Raw genomic sequence first — 26,998 nt, 5'->3', positions numbered from 1 at the left:
ATGGGTGCTGATTCCACAGCTTTTGTTATAAATGAAATGTAAATGCGGATTGTTTGTGAAGATGCCATCCAATGTGTGCCCTACTGTATGTGTGGCTCTTCTTACCACCTGAGTCAGTCCTGCCCCCTGCATTGCTTCGAGCAGAGCTGAATTGTCCGGGTCTGAGCCCCCTTCTAAATGGAAATTGAAATCTCCTAGAGTGGTAAAGGATTTGGTACATAGGGCCTCTTCCAGGAAGGTGCCCACCGTTTCGAGGAACTGCGACCTGGACCCAGGTGGTCTATACAAGAGGCAGCCCTGGAAGGTTTGGTGATTTGATATTGAAAACTTAAATCCCAATGTCTCACACGTTTGTGAGGACACCTCCTGGAATGATCCCTGGATGGAGGCATGATAGATGATAGGAAGCCCACCCCCTCTTTTACCGGTTCTATCCAGAACACACCTAAGGTAGCCTGCAGGCGTTGCATTAACTAGATCCGGTCCTGATGCTGCATCTGTCCAGGTCTGCGCACTCTGTGTTTGACCAGGGACCTGGCATTAATGAGTGCGCAGAACTGATTCAGGACAAAAATGCCAAAATCGCATGTGTGTCCTGATAGGTTTACATAAAATTGCAGGTGGGCATGAGAGGCATGCTGGGCAAGAGATGGATCCAATCAGCATGTTCTTGTCCGGTGTTATACAAATACAGTTCTCCTCCACGCTTCCCTTCAGCCTCAGCAGCAACTCACGGTTGTAGACTCTCCTGGTATGGTGGTCTGAGGAAAAATGACCAGGGGCCCTGGCGCTCGGCGCTGCACTGGCGCGGACGGGCACAGACGGGCTTGCCGTTGGCGCGCCACCGGCACGCCCGTTGCGTCGCCTGCTGCGCAGTCGAGTTGTAGTGGTCATTTTATAGGAAGGGAAGGAGGGTGGGAGGCAGCCAGCAGCTAGAGCGCTGTCCTTGGCGTCCACCCAAGATGGCGTCCACCCCTGTCTCCTACCGCGTGAGCACGTAGTCTGCTACGCGAGGAGCGGGGTTCGAGATGGGGCAAATATCGTATCAGCAGTAAGACCTTTTTGTATTTTAAAAAGTGAGCCAGTGAAACAAAAGGAAAAGCGTAGCGTGTTTTTAAAAAGAGAGCTGTGGTCTCGCGCCTAACCCCCGGCTTCCGACTCAGGGGAGAAATCAAGTTAAATTTAAGCGCCGGTGTTGGAAGGCGGTGACCCCAGGGGTCAAGAGGACTCTCCTAACCACCCAGAACCTCCTCTCCCACAATTACTGCCGAGTCTTATCGAGGGGGAGTCCCCGCCGGGGAGGACTGATCGTACACACTGTCGACACACCACACTTATGAGCGGACACCACGCCGTGATCCTTTATCAAGAAAGACTTTATCAAGATTAAAAGTAGGGAGCAATACACAGCGATCGAGAGATCGCGAAAGTCTCGTAACGAGGGATCGGGGAAGCGGGACAGTCTTAGGAGGCCAGCTGGCACACTACGTACCCTGCGCACAGTTCTCAATCCTCGAACTGGGGGGTACGGGGGCTGGCGATGGGACTTGCTGTCCTACTCACTTCTTGTTCAAGATGATCGTGAGGGTAGCGTCGATGGTCCAGCCGGACCAGAGAGTTCGTCAAGCCGCGACGAGGTCAGCAGGGCTTGGTCAGGAGTACTCCGTCGTACTCGTAAGCAGGTGGAGCCGCGACAGCGTCAGCAGGGCTCCGATGGTTCAGGTCTTGTGCTTCGAGAGGGAGCCGCGACAGCGTCAGCAGGGCTCCGATGGTTCAGGTTTTGTGCTTCGAGAGGGAGCCGCGACAGCGTCAGCAGGGCTCCGATGGTTCAGGTCTTGTGCTTCAAGAGGGAGCCGCGACAGCGTCAGCAGGTCTCCGATGGTTCCGTACCGTAGGTTCGAGGATGAGCCGCAACGACGTCAGCAGGGCTCAGGGGGTCAGAGTCTGTTCTCCTCAAGGTCAGCCGTGATCAGATCAGCAGGGCTTTCTTGTCCAAGATACAACTGCTGACTAGATGGAAGGCAGGCTGTCTTATAGTACCGGAGCTCTTTGATGTCCGGACCCTCAGAGGCAGGGGGCCGGAGGTCCGAGCGCCAGGCGCCTGATTGTCTGGGCGGTTGGTTCTTTGAGGCTATGGACCATGCGTCCAGGGAATCCCAGACGCCCATCAAGGCCTGGAGCCAGCTCACTAGGAGGCCCAAGGTGCAATCGAAACCAGCCCCCAGGGATAGTTCAGAGGTGTGAGGGGAACCAGTTCCTCGGAAGGGGGCCGGAGGCGTGATGGAAGTCTTGGTTTCGGGTTCTTGGTGAGTCGTTCACCCCCCGGGCGGATCTGGGCGCGCCGGACGCGCATGCTTCGCTGTAGCCAGGAGTGGCCAGGGGCTGCCGAAAGGAAAGAAGGCGGCTGGCCGGCCGGGGTGGCAAAACATGGAGTCTGATGGTCACGTGCACGGGTGCAGGCATGCGGTCTGGGGATCGTCTCAGGTCCGGGGTAGGAGTGTTATGTACAGTTCTGGGTGGAAGGGAATCCGTTCCACCCGTAGTTCTGGAGCTGCGGAGATCAGCGAGGGCCACGCCACGAGGCCGGGTCCAACAGCCGGTAAGGAGCGCTATTTAAATAGCCAAGAGGGGGGAGGCAGCCAGCAGCTAGAGCGCTGTCCTTGGCGTCCACCCAAGATGGCGTCCACCCCTGTCTCCTACCGCGTGAGCACGTAGTCTGCTACGCGAGGAGCGGGTTTCAAGATGGGGAAAATATCGTATCAGCAGTAAGACCTTTTTGTATTTTAAAAAGTGAGCCAGTGAAACAAAAGGAAAAGCGTAGCGTGTTTTTAAAAAAGAGAGCTGTGGTCTCGCGCCTAACCCCGGCTTCCGACTCGGGATAAATCAAGTTAAATTTAAGCGCCGGTAAGGAGCGCGATTTAAATAGCCAAGAGAGGGGAGGCAGCCAGCAGCTAGAGCACTGTCCTTGGCGTCCACCCAAGATGGCGTCCACCCCTGTCTCCTACCGTGTGAGCACGTAGTCTGCTACGCGAGGAGCGGGGTTCGAGATAGGGCCAATATCGTATCAGCTGTAAGACCTTTTTGTATTTTAAAAAGTGAGCCGGTGAAACAAAAGGAAAAGCGTAACTTGTTTTTAAAAAAGGAGCTGTGGTCTCGCGCCTAACCCCGGCTTCCGCCTCAGGGGAGAAATCAAGTTAAATCAAGTTACATGGCTCCCCACTTTAAAAAGAATAGCCACCCCTGCTTTTTTAGTCGGTGCGGATGCCCAGAACTGATTGGGGTATCTAGGGTGTGTCATGCGCTGCGTGTCTTTATGTAAAAGATGGGTTTCTTGGAGAAAAATGACATCTGGGTCATGAATAAGTAGGTAGCGCCACACTTGTTTTCTCTTATTGGGGGCGTTGAGACCTTTTAAAATGAGGGATAGACATTTAAGTTGTGCCATCACCAATTACTTGCAGAGTAGAGTGTGGGTAAATGTACAATCTTCCACTCCAAAATCCCGTATGTCCCGGCTTAAGTGGGATTAGCGTCTGGTGTAAAGGGAGGCGGGGAAGTAGATTCACTCGATCAAGTGGAAGGGTATCCCCTCTGCCGTGTCCAGTGGCTCCTACGCTGAAAGTATATGATGTTATAGTGTCGTGTCTGAACTCCCCCTCCCAAGAGGCCAGAGAAAGAGAGAAAAAAGGACAGAGCCAAGAACAACAAGGCAAAGTATACCATTCCAGTCCAGGAGCAGCCCGCGGTCCTATGCCAGGGTGTCTCTGGGACTAAGGGCATGGTGGGGTGCGCCAGCAAGCATGGGCGAGCAGCCGCTGCCCGTCCCCCAGTGGCCGACCCACTAACGGGAAGTACCGGTCCCCCCTGAAGTGAAAGTCCAAGGTCCCCGCTCCTATTTCGGGACAAGGGCTGTTTTACTCCGCCAGGAGATGGATAGCAGAGGTCCTGTTGGACAGGCCACGTGAGGGGCTTGCCTCCTCCCCACATGACAGGGCCCGGGCCCCGGTCCTCCAGACGTTACCCACAAAGGCAACCCGCACCCCGTCCCTTGCGGGACTCCTGCCGCGGACATCTCTGTATCATGGGGCCGAATTCCTTCCCGCTCCCTCGGCCGGCCCGGCCGCCATCTTGGACACTGCACCACGAGGCCGCGTGGCCTCAGATCGACCCTAACCCTGGGCCTGGCCAGGCCCGACATCCCGACACCACCATCCACCCAGGAGGTGAACGGCCCACTTGGCAGGTTGATGGGAGAAAGAAGTATCGATGGCTCTCCCCCGCCAGGTGCCGATCGCACCCAGCTCCCCCGGGCGCTGGCTCCACCCCCCTGCTGGGTGTCTGGACTCCCTCATCCCGGACCTCCTGACCTCCAAGTGCGAGGGTCCGGACATCAAAGGGCACCAGACCTATAACTGGGGCAGCTCCAGAGCAGGAAGGCAGTTGTATCCTGGAGTCGAGAGACGCAGTGAAGAACTCATCCTTGACGGACTACTGGCGCTGCCATAGTCCTACCTTGCGAACTATTCTCCTGCCTGCTGGCGCTGCCGCAACCTTCTGAAACCTTCATCGTCGTCGGGACCTGCTGGCGTGGCCGCGGACCGTTTGTAACCACCACCTTCACCGGGACCTGCTGGCTCCGCCGCGGACCGTCGCTATCTTCAACCATCCCGGGACCTGCTGGCTCCGCCGCGGCCCGATCATCCAGACCGCCGAGCTCGAGGATTGTGAGCTATTCCATCTACCAGATTGGTAACAAGACTGTCCCGCTACCCTTTCCCCAATCGAGAGACTAGAACCGAGGGGACCCCTGAGTCCAGACCTCCTTGTACCATTTCACCGTACTTAAAGAATTGCTTATAAAGAACGTTAAACCTTATCCTGGTGTGGTGTACATCTGTGGGGGGGAAGTTACTCGTCTGTACGATCGCTGGAGACGGCTCTCCCCGGAGACCTCTCCCCTTATTCTCGGCCGACCCTCCCGGTCCGTCTAACATTGGTGGCCAGCGGCGCGATCCGAATCAACGCGTAATCGTACAGAGAGTAGCTCACCCCACGACAAAACCACGATGACAACCAAAGAGAGCGGATCCACCGAGAAATTCCAGATGGAGAAATTGGAAGAGTACAGCCATCGTGAGTTGAAGCAATTCTGCATTGAACTAGGTATCGCTACCACCGGTCTGAGTACTAAGGACGAATTCAAGCACGCCATTGAGTCATGGGCAGAAACCGGGGCCGACAGAACCCCGGACCAAAATATCACAGCAGCCGAGAAAAACGCCACGGCTCCCGAGGAGCGAAGAACGGGTCTGTCGCAAAACGAAATCCAAGAGCGAGAGAAAAGCAGACTACATGAATTAGAAATGGCCCGGCTCAAAATGGAGGGCGAACTCAAATTAGCCGAACAAAAACTGAACCTAGAACATCTACGGCTCCGAGAAGAAAGGGAAGAAAAACAGAGACAAAGAGAGCTCGAAGAGAAGAGACTGGCGTATGAACACGAACGCAACCTAGCAGAGATCGAATTACGTAAGCAGAACAAAGAATTAGGGGTGCCCGAGCAACCGCGCACCCCGGGAGCAACAGAAAAGAAAGTACACATCCCCAAGGATGTCGTGCGAGAATATTTCCGAGATGACGACATACAGCAGTGGTTCAAGGCCTACGAGATCGCTATGACCTCCCACCGGATCGACCGAAGCGACTGGGGAGCCGGCCTATGGGGGAGGTTCGTCAATGAGGGCCGCGATGCCCTGTTACAGCTCCCCGACCATCTAATGACCTCCTATGACCACATGAAAGCTACCCTCCTCACCCGCTATGGGCTCACACCCGAAATGTACCGCCAGAGGTTCCGAGACTGCACCCGGATCCCGGGTACAACTTGGGTGGAGTACGTGAACGACTTCAGCCGAGCCTTTGAGGGTTGGATCAAGGGGAGCAATGTAACGACCTATGAGAAACTCTTCAATCTCATGGTATGGGAGCATTTATCTAACAACTGCTTCGTCGAACTCAGGCAGCACCTCCTCGACAGTAAATTGACCGATCCACGACAGCTCGCCGCCGAGGCTGACCGGTGGGAAATCACCCGAGTGGGCCGAAATGGGTCGCATGAACAGCACCGGAACCACCCAGGTCAGCACCGTCCCCGAGGGGGAGGAGGAGGCCAGGGACGAGGAAGAGACAACGCCCTGGCCGCTCCCGCTGCCAACACTCCACCCCCGGCCAACCGGGGCAACACCCCGGCGCGCCCGGGGTACAGAGCCAATGTCACGTGTCACCGATGCCAGCGAGTCGGCCACTACGCCAATGACCCGAACTGTCCACAGAACCAGAGCCCGAGACCCCGCCAGATGGCTGCCGCCGCCCTGGGGGAAGAACAAATCTCCGAAGAACACGAGGAACATGAGCAAGAACACCTAGAATGGGGACCGGCCGCCATGGTTCTAGCATGCCTAGGGGGAAAAGACATGGTCCCGCGGGCCCCCCTACCCGCCAACACCCGGAAGTACAGTCAGTGGGTGAGCATTAATGGGCACCGGGCCGAAGCCCTACGTGACACCGGGGCCAGTGTGACAGCCGTCCGCTGTCACCTGGTGACCCCAGAACAGATCCTGCCGAACGTTCTCTCTGCCCTGTCCGCTCAGCCGACAACTCGGAGAGTCTCTGTCGGATGGCCTGCGTCCCCTTCGAGTGGGGAGGAGTCTCCGGCATGTTGAAGGTGACGGTCCGAGATGATGCCCCCGTAGACTGCCTCCTGGGAAATGATCTGGAGAGTTCCCCGTGGGCCGCCGTAGAGAGAAGAGAGCACCTGGGGATGTTGGGTCTCCCGGACTGGGCGTGCGTAACCACCCGGTCCATGGCCGCCCGTGCCATCCCCAGACCCGAAGAACCCGAATGGCCGGCACCTCCTCCCCCGGTCGCTCCAGTCGAAGACACCGTCCGTGCTGACCTTCCCGAGCAAACCCCCGAAGGGCTCGCCCAGCTCCAGGACCTTCCCGACCTGGCTCAGTGGCGTCAGGAAGGGGGGCCCACCCAAGAACAGTTTCGTCAAGAGCAGAAGACCTGTCCCTCCCTCGAGGGACTCCGCCAACAAGCCCTCGCCCAAAGCGCCGGGGATACCGCCGGAACCCATTGGGTCTATTGGGACAATGACCTGCTGTACAGTGAACAGAGAATCGCGGAGTTAGGGGCCAGTCGAGTGCTAGTGGTGCCCCTCCGCTTTAGAGACTTTTTGCTAAACCTGGCACACGATGTCCCCCTGGCTGGTCACCTGGGTCAGGACAAAACCTACAGTCGCCTGGTGACCCACTTTTTTTGGCCAAAGATGAGGAACGACGTACTCCAGCACTGCCGGTCTTGCCCCACGTGCCAGGCCAGCGGGAAGAGCGGCCGCAAGCTGAAAGCCCCTCTGCAACCTTTCCCAGTGGTCACCACCCCGTTCGAGAGGGTGGGAATAGACATTGTGGGGCCCCTGGACCCCCGTACAGCACAAGGACATCGGTTCATCCTGGTACTGGTGGACCACGCCACCCGCTACCCCGAGGCTGTTCCCCTGCGAACTGTGACAGCCCCGGTGGTTGGCCGGGCCTTGATGGGAATCTTCTCCCGGGTGGGCTTCCCCCGAGAAGTCGTCAGCGACAGGGGCACGAACTTTATCTCAAAATACATGAAATCCCTCTGGCAACAGTGTGGGGTCACCTACCGATTCACGACCCCCTATCACCCTCAAGGAAACGGCCTAGTTGAGCGGTTCAACCGCACGCTCAAAGGGATGATTGGGGGGTTGGAAGAGCCCCTCCGTCGCCAGTGGGATGTGCTACTGCCGTGCCTCCTCTTTGCCTATCGAGAAGTCCCCCAGAAGTCCCTCGGCTTCAGCCCGTTCGAACTCTTATATGGACACCCGGTGCGAGGGCCGCTCAGCCTAGTCAAAGAAGGTTGGGAAATGCCCCCTCTGAAGAACCCTCCAGATGTTTTCAAGTACCTCCTGACCCTACGCAACCAGACCAGAAGGTTCAGAGAAATGGCTAAAGCGAACTTGGAGGCCAGCCAGGAAGACATGAAAAGGTGGTACGATCAAAATGCCTCCTCCATCGAATTTGAACCCGGCCAACAGGTATGGGTGATGTCTCCCACCGAACCATGCGCCCTGCAAGACAAATGGACAGGGCCCTTCAAAGTGGTCGAGCGCAAGAGCCCTGTCACCTATCTCATCGATATGGAATCTTCACGGAACCCCCTCCGGGTCCTCCACGCCAATAGACTAAAACCCCACTTTGTGCGCTCGGAGCCCAGCCTCCTGATGGCAACAGACAGCGGAACCGAAGAGGATTCCGAGCCACTCCCTGATCTCCTACGGACTCGAGAGAAGGACGGCTCCGTGGATGGGGTCCGACTCTCGGAGGCCCTCACCCAGGAGCAACGTCAAGGCTGCCGAGACCTCCTACTGCAGTTTGCCGCTCTGTTCTCCCTCACCCCAGGGGTCACCCCCTGGTGCTCCCACGATGTAGACACGGGAGACAGTCCCCCTGTCCGACATCGGGCCTACCGCGTACCAGATCGGGTACGGGCCTGCATCCAAGAGGAGGTGTCCAAGATGCTCACGCTCGGGGTCATCGAGCCCTCAGACAGCCCTTGGGCCAGCCCAGTGGTACTGGTCCCCAAAGCCGCCGCCCCCGGCACCACTCCGGAGCTCCGGTTCTGCGTTGACTACCGGGGCCTCAATGCGGTCACCAGAACCGACGCACATCCCATTCCCCGAGCAGATGAACTCATCGACCGTATGGGAGCTGCCCGCTACCTCGGCATCTTCGACCTGACAGCGGGCTACTGGCAGATCGGTCTCACACCCCGAGCCCAAGAACGATCTGCCTTCTCCACCCCTGATGGCCACTACCACTTCAAGGTCATGCCATTCGGCATGAAGAATGCTCCAGCAACATTCCAGCGGCTAGTAAATCAGGTCCTGGCGGGACTCGAAGAATTCAGCGCCGCCTATCTGGACGATATCGCTGTGTACAGCCGTGTTGGACAGGCCACATGACGGGCCGCTCTCCCCCGGCCCGACCCGGCCCGAGCCCGGTCACGCAGGTACCACACACCACCATTGCACGTCCTCTGTCCCCTCAGGGACCCCTGCCTTCGAACATGTCGACCTCGTGGACCCGATCCACTGCTGGCCCGCGCGCCCATCCTGGGCGCCATCTTGGACACTCCACCACGAGGCCGCCTGGCCCCCGATCGACCTCAACCCTGGGCCTGGCCAGGCCTCAGACATCCCGGCACCACCGTCCACCCAGGAGGTGAGCGGGCTACTTGGCAAGTCAATGGGAGAAAGAGGTGTCGATGGTTCTCCCCCGCCAAGTGCCGCTCGCCCGTCGCCTCCCCGGGCGCTGGCCCCACCCCCCTGCTGGGTGTCTGGACTCCCCCATCCCGGACCTCCCGACCTCCAAGTGCGAGGGTCCGGACATCAAAGAACACCAGCCCTATAACTGGGGCAGCTCCAGAGCAGGAAGGCAGTTGTATCTTGGAGTCGAGAGACGCAAAGAAGAACTCATCCTTGACGGACTACTGGCGCTGCCGTAGCCCTGCCTGGTGCACCATCGTCCTGCCTGCTGGCGCTGCCGCAACCTTCGCAACCTTCGTAACCTTCGTAATCCTTCATCGTCGTCGGGACCTGCTGGCGTGGCCGCGGACCGTTTGCAACCATCATCTTCATCGGGACCTGCTGGCTCCGCCGCGGACCGTCGCTTCCTTCGTCCATCTCGGGACCTGCTGGCTCCGCCGCGGCCCGATCATCTAGAACGCCGAGCTCGAGGATTGAGAGCTATTTCCATCTTTCGGTAACCAAGACTGTCCCGCTACCCTTTCCCCAAACCAGAGACCAGAATCGAGGGGACCCCTGAGTCCAGACCTCCTTGTACCATTTTATCGTACTTTAAGAATCGCCTATAAAATCTCGTTGAACCTTATCCTTGTGTGGTGTCCGTCTGTGGGGGGGAAGTTACTTGTCTGTACAGTTGCTGGAGCCGGCTCTCCCTGGAGACCGCTCCCCTTATCCTCGGCCGACCCTCCCGGTCCGTCTAACATTGGTGGCCAGCGGCGCGATCCGAATCACCGCATAATCGTACAGACAGTAGCTCACCCCACGACGAAATCACAATGACAACTAAAGAAAGCGGATCCACCGAGAAATTCCAGATGGAGAAATTGGACGAGTACAACCATCGTGAACTAAAACAATTCTGCATCGAACTAGGTATCGCTACCACCGGACTAAGTACCAAAGACGATTTCAAGCATGCCCTAGAGTCTTGGGCAGAAACCGGGGTTGCCGGAACCTCCGATCGAAGCATCGCAGCAAAAACCACCATGGCTCCTGAAGAGCGAAGAACGGGTCTCTCGCAAGACGAGATCCAGGAACGAGAAAAAACCCGACTACACGAGCTAGAAATGGCTCGGCTCAAAATGGACGTTGAACTTAAGTTGGCCGAACAGAAAATAAACTTAGAGCACCTGCGTCTCCGAGAAGAAAGAGAGGAGAAACAGAGACAAAGGGAGCTCGAGGAAAAGAAACTGGCATATGAACACGAGCGACGACTAGCTGAGATTGATTTACGCAAGCAGAATAAAGAAGTAGGGGTGTCCGAGCAACCCCACACCCCAGGGACAACGGAGAAAAAGGTACACATCCCCAAGGATGTCGTTCGAGAATACTTCCGAGAGGACGACATCCAGCAATGGTTTAAGGCCTACGAAATCGCTATGACTGCACACCGGATCGATAGAAACGACTGGGGAGCCGGCCTATGGGGGAGATTCCTCAATGAGGGCCGCGACACCCTGCTACAGCTCCCGGACCACCAGATGACCTCCTATGACCATATGAAAGCTGCCCTCCTCACCCGCTATGGCCTCACACCCGAAATGTACCGTCAGAGGTTTCGAGACTGCACCCGCATCCCGGGTACAACTTGGGTGGACTATGTAACCTACTTTAGCCGAGCCTTCGAGGGCTGGATCAAAGGAAGCAAGGTTACAACCTACGAACAACTGTTCAATCTCATGGTATGGGAGCACCTATCAAACAATTGCTTTATTGAACTCCGCCAGCACCTCCTCGACAGCAAGTTAACCGATCCCCGGCAGCTCGCAGCCGAAGCTGACCGATGGGAAATCACCAGAGTGGGCCGGAATGGGTCCTACGAACAGAACCGGAACAACAATGGTCAGCACCGTCCCCGAGGAGGAGGAGGAGGCCAAGGACGCGGAAGAGACAACGCTCCGGTCGCCCCCGCCACCAGCACCACCCCCCCGGCCAACCGGGGCAGCGCCCCGGCGCGACCGGGATACCGAGCCAATGTTACGTGCCATCGATGCCAACGAGTCGGCCACTATGCAAACGACCCAAATTGCCCACAGTACCAGAGCCCAAGACCCCGCCAGGTGGCTGCTGCTGCCCTGGGGGAAGAACAGATCTCCGAGGAGCAAGAAGAATATGAGCAAGAGCATCAGGAATGGGAGCCAGCCGCCATGGCTCTAGCCTGCTTAGGGGGGAAAGACATGGTCCCGCGGGTCCCCCTACCCGCTAACACCCAGAAATACAGCCAATGGGTGAGCATCAATGGACGCCGGGCCGAAGCCCTTCGTGACACTGGGGCCAGTGTAACAGCCGTCCGCTGTCACCTGGTGACCCCGGAACAGTATCTACCAAACATTCTCTGCCCTGTACGTTCAGCCGATAACTCGGAAAGTCTGTGTCGGATGGCCTGCGTCCCTTTCGAATGGGGGGGGTCTCCGGCATGTTGAAGGTCACGGTCCGAGACGATGCCCCCGTAGACTGCCTCCTGGGGAATGACCTGGAAAGCTCCCCGTGGGCAGCCGTAGAACGAAGAGAACACCTGGGGATGTTAGGCGTCCCGGACTGGGCGTGCGTCACCACCCGGTCCATGGCCGCCCGTGCCAACCCCCGCCCAGAGGAACCCGAATGGCCGGCGCCACCGCCTCCGGTCGCCCCAGCCGAACCCACCGACCGTGACGTCCCCCCAGAACAAGCTCAACCTCCAGACCTCGCTAACCTCGACCAGTGGCCTCAAGAGGGGGGGCCCACGCAAGAATAATTTCGCCAAGAACAGAAGAACTGTCCCTCCCTCGAGGGACTCCGCCAGCAAGCGCTCGCCCAAAACGCAGGGGATACCTCCGGCACTCACTGGGTCTACTGGGACAATGACCTGCTGTACAGTGAGCAAAGAATCGCGGAGCTGGGGGCCAGCCGAGTACTGGTGGTGCCCCTCCGTTTTAGAGACTTTCTGCTAAACCTGGCCCACGATGTCCCCCTGGCGGGACACCTGGGTCAAGATAAAACCTACAGTCGTCTGGTGACCCACTTCTTCTGGCCCAAAATGAGGAACGATGTACACCAGCATTGCCGATCTTGCCCCACGTGCCAAGCCAGTGGAAAGAGCGGCCGCAAACTAAAAGCCCCCCTGCAACCTTTTCCCGTGGTCACCACCCCGTTCGAGAGGGTCGGGATAGACATCGTGGGGCCCTTAGACCCGCGCACAAAACAAGGTCATCGATTCATCTTGGTGCTAGTGGACCACGCCACCCGCTACCCCGAGGCTGTTCCCCTGCGAACTGTGACAGCCCCGGTAGTCAGCCGGGCTCTAATGGGGATCTTCTCCCGTGTGGGCTTCCCCCGAGAAGTCGTCAGCGACAGAGGCACGAACTTTATTTCTAAATATATGAAGTCCCTCTGGCAACAGTGCGGGGTTACCTACCGATTCACGACCCCCTATCACCCTCAAGGAAACGGACTAGTTGAGCGGTTCAACCGCACGCTCAAAGGGATGATCGGGGGGTTGGAAGAGCCCCTCCGTCGCCAGTGGGATGTACTGCTGCCGTGCCTCCTCTTCGCATATCGAGAGGTTCCCCAGAAATCCCTGGGCTTCAGCCCGTTTGAACTGCTATATGGACACCCAGTGCGGGGGCCACTCAGCCTAGTCAAAGAAGGCTGGGAGATGCCCCCTCTAAAGAACCCACCAGATGTCTTCCGGTACCTCCTAACCCTCCGCAACCAGACCCGGCGGTTCAGAGAGCTGGCAAAAGCCAACCTAGAGGCCAGTCAAGAGGACATGAAAAAGTGGTATGACCGGAATGCCTCCTCCATCGAATTTGAACCTGGGCAACAGGTATGGGTGATGTCCCCCACCGAACCCTGCGCCCTGCAAGACAAGTGGACGGGGCCCTTCAAAGTAGTCGAGCGCAAGGGTCCTGCCACCTATCTCATCGACATGGAATCTTCCCGGAACCCCCTCCGGGTACTCCACGCTAACAGACTGAAACCCCACTTTGTGCGTTCCGAACTCAGCCTCCTGATGGCCACAGACAATGGGGTTGAAGAAGACTCCGAGCCCCTCCCTGACCTCCTACGGACTCAGGAGAAAGACGGCTCCGTGGACGGGGTCCGACTCTCGGAGGCCCTCACCCGAGAGCAACACCAGGAGTGTCGAGTCCTCCTGTCACAGTTCGCCAACCTATTCTCCCTCACCCCAGGTGTCACTTCCTGGTGTGTGCACGATGTGGACACGGGGGACAGCCCCCCTATCCGCCACCGGGCCTACCGCGTGCCAGATCGGGTACGGGCCTGCATCCAGGAAGAGGTAGCAAAAATGCTCACACTCGGGGTCATTGAGCCCTCAGACAGCCCCTGGGCCAGCCCAGTAGTACTGGTCCCCAAAGCGGCCGCCCCTGGCACCACACCGGAACTCCGGTTCTGCGTCGACTACCGGGGCTTGAATGCGGTCACCAGAACAGACGCACATCCCATCCCCCGGGCAGATGAACTAATCGACCGCATGGGAGCTGCCCGCTACCTCAGTATTTTCGACCTGACGGCGGGCTACTGGCAAATCGGCCTCACACCCCGGGCCCAAGAACGTTCTGCCTTTTCCACCCCCGATGGGCATTACCATTTCAAGGTCATGCCCTTCGGCATGAAAAATGCCCCAGCAACATTTCAGCGGCTCGTCAATCAGGTCCTGGCGGGGCTCGAAGGGTTCAGTGCCGCCTACCTAGACGACATCGCTGTATACAGCCACCATTGGTCCGAGCACCTCCACCACCTCCGAGCAGTGCTACAAGCCCTTCAGCGAGCTGGCCTCACGATCAAGGCCAGCAAATGTCAAATTGGTCAAGGGTCTGTAACCTACCTCGGGCACCAGGTGGGAAGCGGCCGGGTGGCCCCTCTGCAGCTCAAAATTGCCGCCATCCAGTCCTGGCAGCCACCCATCACCCAGACCGAGGTACGAGCCTTCCTGGGCCTCACGGGCTATTACCGAAGGTTCGTGAAAGACTATGGTACCATCGTGGGGCCCCTCACAGAACTCACGTCGAAAAATCAACCCAAGAAAGTCAACTGGACCCCAGAGTGTCAAACAGCATTCGAACAATTGAAAGCCGCCATGTGTTCCGCCCCTGTGCTCCAGGCCCCCGACTACAGCCGGGAGTTCGTCGTCCAGACGGATGCCTCCGACCATGGCATTGGGGCAGTCCTGTCTCAAGTGAACACCGAAGGCCTTGATCAGCCAGTGGCCTTCATCAGCAGGCGACTCCTACCACGGGAACAACGCTGGAGCACCATAGAGAGGGAGGCCTTCGCTGTGGTATGGGCCCTCAAGAAGCTCCGGCCCTACCTCTTTGGCACACACTTTCGGGTGCAGACCGACCACCGACCCCTGCAGTGGCTGATGCAGATGCGGGGGGAAAACCCGAAGTTACTACGTTGGTCCATCTCCCTACAAGGGATGGACTTCACAGTTGAACACCGGCCTGGGCCGGATCACGCCAACGCAGATGGCCTGTCCCGGTTCTTCCGCCTCGACGAGGAGAGTCCCCAAGAGGATGGGTAACTCTCCCCGCCTTCAGCTGGGGGGGACGCATGTTGGACAGGCCACATGACGGGCCGCTCTCCCCCGGCCCGACCCGGCCCGAGCCCGGTCACGCAGGTACCACACACCACCATTGCACGTCCTCCGTCCCCTCAGGGACCCCTGCCTTCGAACATGTCGACCTCGTGGACCCGATCCACTGCTGGCCCGCGCGCCCATCCTGGGCGCCATCTTGGACACTCCACCACGAGGCCGCCTGGCCCCCGATCGACCTCAACCCTGGGCCTGGCCAGGCCTCAGACATCCCGGCACCACCGTCCACCCAGGAGGTGAGCGGGCTACTTGGCAAGTCAATGGGAGAAAGAGGTGTCGATGGTTCTCCCCCGCCAAGTGCCGCTCGCCCGTCGCCTCCCCGGGCGCTGGCCCCACCCCCCTGCTGGGTGTCTGGACTCCCCCATCCCGGACCTCCCGACCTCCAAGTGCGAGGGTCCGGACATCAAAGAACACCAGCCCTATAACTGGGGCAGCTCCAGAGCAGGAAGGCAGTTGTATCTTGGAGTCGAGAGACGCAAAGAAGAACTCATCCTTGACGGACTACTGGCGCTGCCGTAGCCCTGCCTGGTGCACCATCGTCCTGCCTGCTGGCGCTGCCGCAACCTTCGCAACCTTCGTAACCTTCGTAATCCTTCATCGTCGTCGGGACCTGCTGGCGTGGCCGCGGACCGTTTGCAACCATCATCTTCATCGGGACCTGCTGGCTCCGCCGCGGACCGTCGCTTCCTTCGTCCATCTCGGGACCTGCTGGCTCCGCCGCGGCCCGATCATCTAGAACGCCGAGCTCGAGGATTGAGAGCTATTTCCATCTTTCGGTAACCAAGACTGTCCCGCTACCCTTTCCCCAAACCAGAGACCAGAATCGAGGGGACCCCTGAGTCCAGACCTCCTTGTACCATTTTATCGTACTTTAAGAATCGCCTATAAAATCTCGTTGAACCTTATCCTTGTGTGGTGTCCGTCTGTGGGGGGGAAGTTACTTGTCTGTACAGTTGCTGGAGCCGGCTCTCCCTGGAGACCGCTCCCCTTATCCTCGGCCGACCCTCCCGGTCCGTCTAACATTGGTGGCCAGCGGCGCGATCCGAATCACCGCATAATCGTACAGACAGTAGCTCACCCCACGACGAAATCACAATGACAACTAAAGAAAGCGGATCCACCGAGAAATTCCAGATGGAGAAATTGGACGAGTACAACCATCGTGAACTAAAACAATTCTGCATCGAACTAGGTATCGCTACCACCGGACTAAGTACCAAAGACGATTTCAAGCATGCCCTAGAGTCTTGGGCAGAAACCGGGGTTGCCGGAACCTCCGATCGAAGCATCGCAGCAAAAACCACCATGGCTCCTGAAGAGCGAAGAACGGGTCTCTCGCAAGACGAGATCCAGGAACGAGAAAAAACCCGACTACACGAGCTAGAAATGGCTCGGCTCAAAATGGACGTTGAACTTAAGTTGGCCGAACAGAAAATAAACTTAGAGCACCTGCGTCTCCGAGAAGAAAGAGAGGAGAAACAGAGACAAAGGGAGCTCGAGGAAAAGAAACTGGCATATGAACACGAGCGACGACTAGCTGAGATTGATTTACGCAAGCAGAATAAAGAAGTAGGGGTGTCCGAGCAACCCCACACCCCAGGGACAACGGAGAAAAAGGTACACATCCCCAAGGATGTCGTTCGAGAATACTTCCGAGAGGACGACATCCAGCAATGGTTTAAGGCCTACGAAATCGCTATGACTGCACACCGGATCGATAGAAACGACTGGGGAGCCGGCCTATGGGGGAGATTCCTCAATGAGGGCCGCGACACCCTGCTACAGCTCCCGGACCACCAGATGACCTCCTATGACCATATGAAAGCTGCCCTCCTCACCCGCTATGGCCTCACACCCGAAATGTACCGTCAGAGGTTTCGAGACTGCACCCGCATCCCGGGTACAACTTGGGTGGACTATGTAACCTACTTTAGCCGAGCCTTCGAGGGCTGGATCAAAGGAAGCAAGGTTACAACCTACGAACAACTGTTCAATCTCATGGTATGGGAGCACCTATCAAACAATTGCTTTATTGAACTCCGCCAGCACCTCCTCGACAGCAAGTTAACCGATCCCCGGCAGCTCGCAGCCGAAGCTGACCGATGGGAAATCACCAGAGTGGGCCGGAATGGGTCCTACGAACAGAACCGGAACAACAATGGTCAGCACCGTCCCCGAGGAGGAGGAGGAGGCCAAGGACGCGGAAGAGACAACGCTCCGGTCGCCCCCGCCACCAGCACCACCCCCCCGGCCAACCGGGGCAGCGCCCCGGCGCGACCGGGATACCGAGCCAATGTTACGTGCCATCGATGCCAACGAGTCGGCCACTATGCAAACGACCCAAATTGCCCACAGTACCAGAGCCCAAGACCCCGCCAGGTGGCTGCTGCTGCCCTGGGGGAAGAACAGATCTCCGAGGAGCAAGAAGAATATGAGCAAGAGCATCAGGAATGGGAGCCAGCCGCCATGGCTCTAGCCTGCTTAGGGGGGAAAGACATGGTCCCGCGGGTCCCCCTACCCGCTAACACCCAGAAATACAGCCAATGGGTGAGCATCAATGGACGCCGGGCCGAAGCCCTTCGTGACACTGGGGCCAGTGTAACAGCCGTCCGCTGTCACCTGGTGACCCCGGAACAGTATCTACCAAACATTCTCTGCCCTGTACGTTCAGCCGATAACTCGGAAAGTCTGTGTCGGATGGCCTGCGTCCCTTTCGAATGGGGGGGGTCTCCGGCATGTTGAAGGTCACGGTCCGAGACGATGCCCCCGTAGACTGCCTCCTGGGGAATGACCTGGAAAGCTCCCCGTGGGCAGCCGTAGAACGAAGAGAACACCTGGGGATGTTAGGCGTCCCGGACTGGGCGTGCGTCACCACCCGGTCCATGGCCGCCCGTGCCAACCCCCGCCCAGAGGAACCCGAATGGCCGGCGCCACCGCCTCCGGTCGCCCCAGCCGAACCCACCGACCGTGACGTCCCCCCAGAACAAGCTCAACCTCCAGACCTCGCTAACCTCGACCAGTGGCCTCAAGAGGGGGGGCCCACGCAAGAATAATTTCGCCAAGAACAGAAGAACTGTCCCTCCCTCGAGGGACTCCGCCAGCAAGCGCTCGCCCAAAACGCAGGGGATACCTCCGGCACTCACTGGGTCTACTGGGACAATGACCTGCTGTACAGTGAGCAAAGAATCGCGGAGCTGGGGGCCAGCCGAGTACTGGTGGTGCCCCTCCGTTTTAGAGACTTTCTGCTAAACCTGGCCCACGATGTCCCCCTGGCGGGACACCTGGGTCAAGATAAAACCTACAGTCGTCTGGTGACCCACTTCTTCTGGCCCAAAATGAGGAACGATGTACACCAGCATTGCCGATCTTGCCCCACGTGCCAAGCCAGTGGAAAGAGCGGCCGCAAACTAAAAGCCCCCCTGCAACCTTTTCCCGTGGTCACCACCCCGTTCGAGAGGGTCGGGATAGACATCGTGGGGCCCTTAGACCCGCGCACAAAACAAGGTCATCGATTCATCTTGGTGCTAGTGGACCACGCCACCCGCTACCCCGAGGCTGTTCCCCTGCGAACTGTGACAGCCCCGGTAGTCAGCCGGGCTCTAATGGGGATCTTCTCCCGTGTGGGCTTCCCCCGAGAAGTCGTCAGCGACAGAGGCACGAACTTTATTTCTAAATATATGAAGTCCCTCTGGCAACAGTGCGGGGTTACCTACCGATTCACGACCCCCTATCACCCTCAAGGAAACGGACTAGTTGAGCGGTTCAACCGCACGCTCAAAGGGATGATCGGGGGGTTGGAAGAGCCCCTCCGTCGCCAGTGGGATGTACTGCTGCCGTGCCTCCTCTTCGCATATCGAGAGGTTCCCCAGAAATCCCTGGGCTTCAGCCCGTTTGAACTGCTATATGGACACCCAGTGCGGGGGCCACTCAGCCTAGTCAAAGAAGGCTGGGAGATGCCCCCTCTAAAGAACCCACCAGATGTCTTCCGGTACCTCCTAACCCTCCGCAACCAGACCCGGCGGTTCAGAGAGCTGGCAAAAGCCAACCTAGAGGCCAGTCAAGAGGACATGAAAAAGTGGTATGACCGGAATGCCTCCTCCATCGAATTTGAACCTGGGCAACAGGTATGGGTGATGTCCCCCACCGAACCCTGCGCCCTGCAAGACAAGTGGACGGGGCCCTTCAAAGTAGTCGAGCGCAAGGGTCCTGCCACCTATCTCATCGACATGGAATCTTCCCGGAACCCCCTCCGGGTACTCCACGCTAACAGACTGAAACCCCACTTTGTGCGTTCCGAACTCAGCCTCCTGATGGCCACAGACAATGGGGTTGAAGAAGACTCCGAGCCCCTCCCTGACCTCCTACGGACTCAGGAGAAAGACGGCTCCGTGGACGGGGTCCGACTCTCGGAGGCCCTCACCCGAGAGCAACACCAGGAGTGTCGAGTCCTCCTGTCACAGTTCGCCAACCTATTCTCCCTCACCCCAGGTGTCACTTCCTGGTGTGTGCACGATGTGGACACGGGGGACAGCCCCCCTATCCGCCACCGGGCCTACCGCGTGCCAGATCGGGTACGGGCCTGCATCCAGGAAGAGGTAGCAAAAATGCTCACACTCGGGGTCATTGAGCCCTCAGACAGCCCCTGGGCCAGCCCAGTAGTACTGGTCCCCAAAGCGGCCGCCCCTGGCACCACACCGGAACTCCGGTTCTGCGTCGACTACCGGGGCTTGAATGCGGTCACCAGAACAGACGCACATCCCATCCCCCGGGCAGATGAACTAATCGACCGCATGGGAGCTGCCCGCTACCTCAGTATTTTCGACCTGACGGCGGGCTACTGGCAAATCGGCCTCACACCCCGGGCCCAAGAACGTTCTGCCTTTTCCACCCCCGATGGGCATTACCATTTCAAGGTCATGCCCTTCGGCATGAAAAATGCCCCAGCAACATTTCAGCGGCTCGTCAATCAGGTCCTGGCGGGGCTCGAAGGGTTCAGTGCCGCCTACCTAGACGACATCGCTGTATACAGCCACCATTGGTCCGAGCACCTCCACCACCTCCGAGCAGTGCTACAAGCCCTTCAGCGAGCTGGCCTCACGATCAAGGCCAGCAAATGTCAAATTGGTCAAGGGTCTGTAACCTACCTCGGGCACCAGGTGGGAAGCGGCCGGGTGGCCCCTCTGCAGCTCAAAATTGCCGCCATCCAGTCCTGGCAGCCACCCATCACCCAGACCGAGGTACGAGCCTTCCTGGGCCTCACGGGCTATTACCGAAGGTTCGTGAAAGACTATGGTACCATCGTGGGGCCCCTCACAGAACTCACGTCGAAAAATCAACCCAAGAAAGTCAACTGGACCCCAGAGTGTCAAACAGCATTCGAACAATTGAAAGCCGCCATGTGTTCCGCCCCTGTGCTCCAGGCCCCCGACTACAGCCGGGAGTTCGTCGTCCAGACGGATGCCTCCGACCATGGCATTGGGGCAGTCCTGTCTCAAGTGAACACCGAAGGCCTTGATCAGCCAGTGGCCTTCATCAGCAGGCGACTCCTACCACGGGAACAACGCTGGAGCACCATAGAGAGGGAGGCCTTCGCTGTGGTATGGGCCCTCAAGAAGCTCCGGCCCTACCTCTTTGGCACACACTTTCGGGTGCAGACCGACCACCGACCCCTGCAGTGGCTGATGCAGATGCGGGGGGAAAACCCGAAGTTACTACGTTGGTCCATCTCCCTACAAGGGATGGACTTCACAGTTGAACACCGGCCTGGGCCGGATCACGCCAACGCAGATGGCCTGTCCCGGTTCTTCCGCCTCGACGAGGAGAGTCCCCAAGAGGATGGGTAACTCTCCCCGCCTTCAGCTGGGGGGGACGCATGTTGGACAGGCCACATGACGGGCCGCTCTCCCCCGGCCCGACCCGGCCCGAGCCCGGTCACGCAGGTACCACACACCACCATTGCACGTCCTCCGTCCCCTCAGGGACCCCTGCCTTCGAACATGTCGACCTCGTGGACCCGATCCACTGCTGGCCCGCGCGCCCATCCTGGGCGCCATCTTGGACACTCCACCACGAGGCCGCCTGGCCCCCGATCGACCTCAACCCTGGGCCTGGCCAGGCCTCAGACATCCCGGCACCACCGTCCACCCAGGAGGTGAGCGGGCTACTTGGCAAGTCAATGGGAGAAAGAGGTGTCGATGGTTCTCCCCCGCCAAGTGCCGCTCGCCCGTCGCCTCCCCGGGCGCTGGCCCCACCCCCCTGCTGGGTGTCTGGACTCCCCCATCCCGGACCTCCCGACCTCCAAGTGCGAGGGTCCGGACATCAAAGAACACCAGCCCTATAACTGGGGCAGCTCCAGAGCAGGAAGGCAGTTGTATCTTGGAGTCGAGAGACGCAAAGAAGAACTCATCCTTGACGGACTACTGGCGCTGCCGTAGCCCTGCCTGGTGCACCATCGTCCTGCCTGCTGGCGCTGCCGCAACCTTCGCAACCTTCGTAACCTTCGTAATCCTTCATCGTCGTCGGGACCTGCTGGCGTGGCCGCGGACCGTTTGCAACCATCATCTTCATCGGGACCTGCTGGCTCCGCCGCGGACCGTCGCTTCCTTCGTCCATCTCGGGACCTGCTGGCTCCGCCGCGGCCCGATCATCTAGAACGCCGAGCTCGAGGATTGAGAGCTATTTCCATCTTTCGGTAACCAAGACTGTCCCGCTACCCTTTCCCCAAACCAGAGACCAGAATCGAGGGGACCCCTGAGTCCAGACCTCCTTGTACCATTTTATCGTACTTTAAGAATGGCCTATAAAATCTTGTTGAACCTTATCCTTGTGTGGTGTCCGTCTGTGGGGGGGAAGTTACTTGTCTGTACAGTCGCTGGAGCCGGCTCTCCCTGGAGACCGCTCCCCTTATCCTCGGCCGACCCTCCCGGTCCGTCTAACAAGCCGCCACTGGTCCGACCACCTCAACCACCTCCGAGAGGTCCTGCAGGCCCTCCAACGCGCCGGCCTCACGATCAAGGCCAGCAAGTGTCAGATTGGCCAAGGGTCCGTGACCTACCTCGGGCACCAGGTGGGAAGCGGTCTGGTGGCCCCGCTGCAACTCAAAATCGCTGCCATCCAGTCTTGGCAGCCCCCCATCACCCAGACCGAGGTCCGCGCCTTCTTGGGGCTCACAGGCTACTACAGGCGGTTCGTGAGGGACTATGGCAGCATTGTGGGGCCCCTCACGGAGCTCACCTCCAAAAACCACCCAAAGAAGGTCAACTGGACCCCAGACTGTCAAGCGGCCTTCGAGAAACTGAAGGCCGCCATGTGCACTGCCCCTGTGCTCCAGGCCCCCGACTACAGTCGGGAATTCATCGTCCAAACGGATGCCTCCGACCATGGCATTGGGGCAGTCCTCTCCCAGTTGAACCCCGAAGGACTTGACCAACCAGTGGCCTTCATCAGCAGACGTCTCCTGGCCCGAGAACAACGCTGGAGCACCATCGAGAGGGAGGCCTTCGCAGTGGTGTGGGCTCTCAAAAAGCTCCGACCCTATCTCTTCGGCACCCACTTCCGGGTGCAAACAGATCATCGGCCCCTGCAGTGGCTAATGCAGATGCGGGGGGAAAACCCAAAACTGTTGCGTTGGTCCATCTCCCTGCAAGGGATGGACTTCACCGTGGAACATCGACCCGGCCAGGACCACGCCAACGCAGATGGCCTGTCAAGATTTTTCCGCCTCGACGAGGAGAGTCCCCAAGAGGATGGGTGACTCTCCCCGCCTTCAGCTGGGGGGGACGCATGTTGGACAGGCCACGTGAGGGGCTTGCCTCCTCCCCACATGACAGGGCCCGGGCCCCGGTCCTCCAGACGTTACCCACAAAGGCAACCCGCACCCCGTCCCTTGCGGGACTCCTGCCGCGGACATCTCTGTATCATGGGGCCGAATTCCTTCCCGCTCCCTCGGCCGGCCCGGCCGCCATCTTGGACACTGCACCACGAGGCCGCGTGGCCTCAGATCGACCCTAACCCTGGGCCTGGCCAGGCCCCGACATCCCGGCACCACCATCCACCCAGGAGGTGAACGGCCCACTTGGCAGGTTGATGGGAGAAAGAAGTATCGATGGCTCTCCCCCGCCAGGTGCCGATCGCACCCAGCTCCCCCGGGCGCTGGCTCCACCCCCCTGCTGGGTGTCTGGACTCCCTCATCCCGGACCCCCCGACCTCCAAGTGCGAGGGTCCGGACATCAAAGGGCACCAGACCTATAACTGGGGCAGCTCCAGAGCAGGAAGGCAGTTGTATCCTGGAGTCGAGAGACGCAGTGAAGAACTCATCCTTGACGGACTACTGGCGCTGCCATAGTCCTACCTTGCGAACTATTGTCCTGCCTGCTGGCGCTGCCGCAACCTTCTGAAACCTTCATCGTCGTCGGGACCTGCTGGCGTGGCCGCGGACCGTTTGTAACCACCACCTTCACCGGGACCTGCTGGCTCCGCCGCGGACCGTCGCTATCTTCAACCATCCCGGGACCTGCTGGCTCCGCCGCGGCCCGATCATCCAGACCGCCGAGCTCAAGGATTGTGAGCTATTCCATCTACCAGATTGGTAACAAGACTGTCCCGCTACCCTTTCCCCAATCGAGAGACTAGAACCGAGGGGACCCCTGAGTCCAGACCTCCTTGTACCATTTCACCGTACTTAAAGAATTGCTTATAAAGAACGTTAAACCTTATCCTGGTGTGGTGTACATCTGTGGGGGGGAAGTTACTCGTCTGTACGATCGCTGGAGACGGCTCTCCCCGGAGACCTCTCCCCTTATTCTCGGCCGACCCTCCTGGTCCGTCTAACAGGTCCCCACATCGCAGAGTAGATTCTAACACATTCGGAATCTCATGGAGAGGACAAGGGGTTGGAGCACCAGGGTGAAGGGGTGTCCCTCTCCACCCATGAAAGGCCTAATCCTAGTCAGGGGGCCACCGCCCCATTTCCGGATCCAGTGGGGGAGGAGGGCCCCGACAGGGAGCCCCGTCCCTCCGAAGATTGCGAGGCCTCAATGGATTTTAAATGAGGGGTGACGTCCTTCTGAGCTTGTTGAGACATCTCGCTGGCTTTAGAATTTCTAGTGCCAGGAGGAGGGACCCTCGTCCCTCGTCGGGGCTCAGCATCCGCAGACGTCGGGGTGGAAGGTCGAGTGTTTGGTGTTAGTTGTAGCAATTGAAGGCCTCCGTGAGCGATCTCAGTGATCTGCGCCTGCCCTCCCACTGGCAAATGAAAGCGAAAGGATGACCCCACCGGGACTTCATTTTCAAGTCCTTGAGTTTGTCCGTTACTTGCTGACGTCTCTGCGTCTTCGTAAGGGGATTGGGGAGAGATCTGGTGGTCCTCGTAGGTTAAATCATTGCTGCTCCTAGATGCTTGAAGGATCGCCTCTTTCTCTGTGGGGAAGTTCTCCCAGGTCAAGATGTCAGGGACCAGGATGGCCTTCCCGCGTGGAAGCGCGACTCTGTGTGCTCTGTCCAGTGTAGAGGGCGAAGCACCATCATCACCCCGGATTGCCTGGAGGAGGTCCGCCGTGTAGGCCATGATGTCCTGCCCCTCCGCGCCCCTTGGAACTTCCCTGATGCGGAGGTTATTCAGGCGGCCTCTATTTTCTAGGTCCTCCTGCTTGATTTGGAGTTCCACATGCTGCTCTTCAAGCGCTGTCACGCGGCGCCAGAGCTCCTCGTGGTCATCCGTTCTTGAGTCAAGGGTTCTCTCGATGGGGTGATGGGTCACCTCTAGGGGTCAGAGGCCAGCTAAGTGTCATGTGAGGGGTCACTCTAGGGGTCAGAGGCCAGCTCAGTGTCCATGTGAGGGGGCAGAGGCCAGCTCAGAGTCCTGTGAGGGGTCACCTCTAGGGGTCTGAGGTTGAAGCCATGAAGTGGGGGGCTCATTGTTCCTGGGAAAGGCCATCTAGAGGCGTGAAAGCTGCTCATCTTTCAGGCGAGGTGTCATCTGTGGAGGTCAGAGGTCATGCAGTGCCCCTGGGATTACAACTGGGTGGAGAGAAGGCAGCACAGACGCTCTGGGACCTCTAGGGCTGTGAGGCCAGGTTAGTGCCCCGGGGGCCCCTCTAAGGGCCATCCCAGGGCCCTCCTTGTAGTCAGGGGCTGCTGTAGGGGTGAGAAGGCCGCTGACGGCCCCTCTGGGGGTGGGGGGTGGGGGCTGCGATGCACAGATGGTTCCTGCAGTGTTTATCGGGCGTGAGCATCTGTCCTGGTGAAGCTGGTGTACACTGTAGAGCGCTGAGGTGTGCCTCGAGGCGCTACCTCCCCGAGCCCCTGTGGATGTGTGAGGCCCCCCCACCTCCCCAGGCACCGGAGCCCTCCCCCGAGGGGTACTCACTGAACTTCTTGCCGCCTCTCTTCACTGGGTCCGTCATTTCTGCTTTTCTGGTGGAAGTGGTTGTGGGGTGAGTGCAACGTGTGAGCTTAGACAGGAGAACGTCACACCTCCTCCTCTTCCGCCCAGAGCACTTCCTTCCCACACTTCATCTGATGCTACCCAGTGTCCTCTCCCAGGCACTGGGCTCCCCAACACCCTGCACCGACTGAGCTCTCAGCACCCTGCACCGACTGAGCCCCCAACACCCTGCACCGACTGAGCTCTGAGCACCCTGCACCGACTGAGCTCTGTGCACCCTGCACCGACTGAGCCCCCAACACCCTGCACCGACTGAGCTCTCAGCATCCTGCACCGACTGAGCTCTGAGCACCCTGCACCGACTGAGCTCTCAGCACCCTGCACCGACTGAGCCCCCAACACCCTGCACCGACTGAGCTCTGAGCACCCTGCACCGACTGAGCTCTGTGCACCCTGCACCGACTGAGCCCCCAACACCCTGCACCGACTGAGCTCTCAGCACCCTGCACTGACTGAGCTCTGAGCACCCTGCACCGACTGAGCCCCCAACACCCTGCACCGACTGAGCTCTGAGCACCCTGCACCGACTGAGCTCTGTGCACCCTGCACCGACTGAGCCCCCAACACCCTGCACCGACTGAGCTCTCAGCATCCTGCACCGACTGAGCTCTGAGCACCCTGCACCGACTGAGCTCTCAGCACCCTGCACCGACTGAGCCCCCAACACCCTGCACCGACTGAGCTCTGAGCACCCTGCACCGACTGAGCTCTGTGCACCCTGCACCGACTGAGCCCCCAACACCCTGCACCGACTGAGCTCTCAGCATCCTGCACCGACTGAGCTCTGAGCACCCTGCACCGACTGAGCTCTCAGCACCCTGCACCGACTGAGCCCCCAACACCCTGCACCGACTGAGCTCTCAGCATCCTGCACCGACTGAGCCCTCAGCATCCTGCACCGACTGAGATCTGAGCACCCTGCACCGACTGAGCTCTGAGCACCCTGCACCGACTGAGCCCTCAGCACCCTGCACCGACTGAGCTCTCAGCACCCTGCACCGACTGAGCTCTGAGCACCCTGCACCGACTGAGCTCTGTGCACCCTGCACCGACTGAGCTCTCAGCATCCTGCACCGACTGAGCTCTGAGCACCCTGCACCGACTGAGCTCTCAGCACCCTGCACCGACTGAGCTCTGAGCACCCTGCACCGACTGAGCTCTCAGCACCCTGCACCGACTGAGCTCTCAGCACCCTGCACTGACTGAGCCCCCAGCACCCTGCACCGACTGAGCTCTGAGCACCCTGCACCGACTGAGCTCTCAGCATCCTGCACCGACTGAGCTCTGTGCACCCTGCACTGACTGAGCTCTGAGCACCCTGCACCGACAGAGCCCCCAACACCCTGCACCGACTGAGCTCTGAGCACCCTGCACCGACTGAGCTCTGTGCACCCTGCACCGACTGAGCCCCCAACACCCTGCACCGACTGAGCTCTCAGCATCCTGCACCGACTGAGCTCTGAGCACCCTGCACCGACTGAGCTCTGAGCACCCTGCACCGACTGAGCCCCCAACACCCTGCACCGACTGAGCTCTCAGCATCCTGCACCGACTGAGCCCTCAGCATCCT

General features: G+C 59.1%; 1 protein-coding gene across 1 annotated transcript in view; it reads right to left on the bottom strand.

Annotated features, from left to right (window-relative positions):
* The window catches only part of SH2D3C (SH2 domain containing 3C), a 289,572-nt gene extending 264,167 nt beyond the window's left edge, over nucleotides 1–25,405 (bottom strand). The window contains exon 1 of the mRNA XM_086948617.1: nucleotides 25,351–25,405. Coding sequence (XP_086804743.1) covers nucleotides 25,351–25,387 — 37 coding nt within the window. The 5' untranslated portion in view covers nucleotides 25,388–25,405. The remainder of the gene's footprint in view (nucleotides 1–25,350) is intronic.
* Between the last annotated feature and the right edge of the window lie 1,593 nt (nucleotides 25,406–26,998).

This window comes from Lissotriton vulgaris, unplaced genomic scaffold (assembly GCF_964263255.1).
Source record: "Lissotriton vulgaris unplaced genomic scaffold, aLisVul1.2 SCAFFOLD_2110, whole genome shotgun sequence".
Classification (NCBI taxonomy): domain Eukaryota; kingdom Metazoa; phylum Chordata; class Amphibia; order Caudata; family Salamandridae; genus Lissotriton; species Lissotriton vulgaris.
The sequence above is the reverse complement of the archived record's forward strand: the minus strand, read 5'-3'. Positions and strand labels throughout refer to the sequence as shown.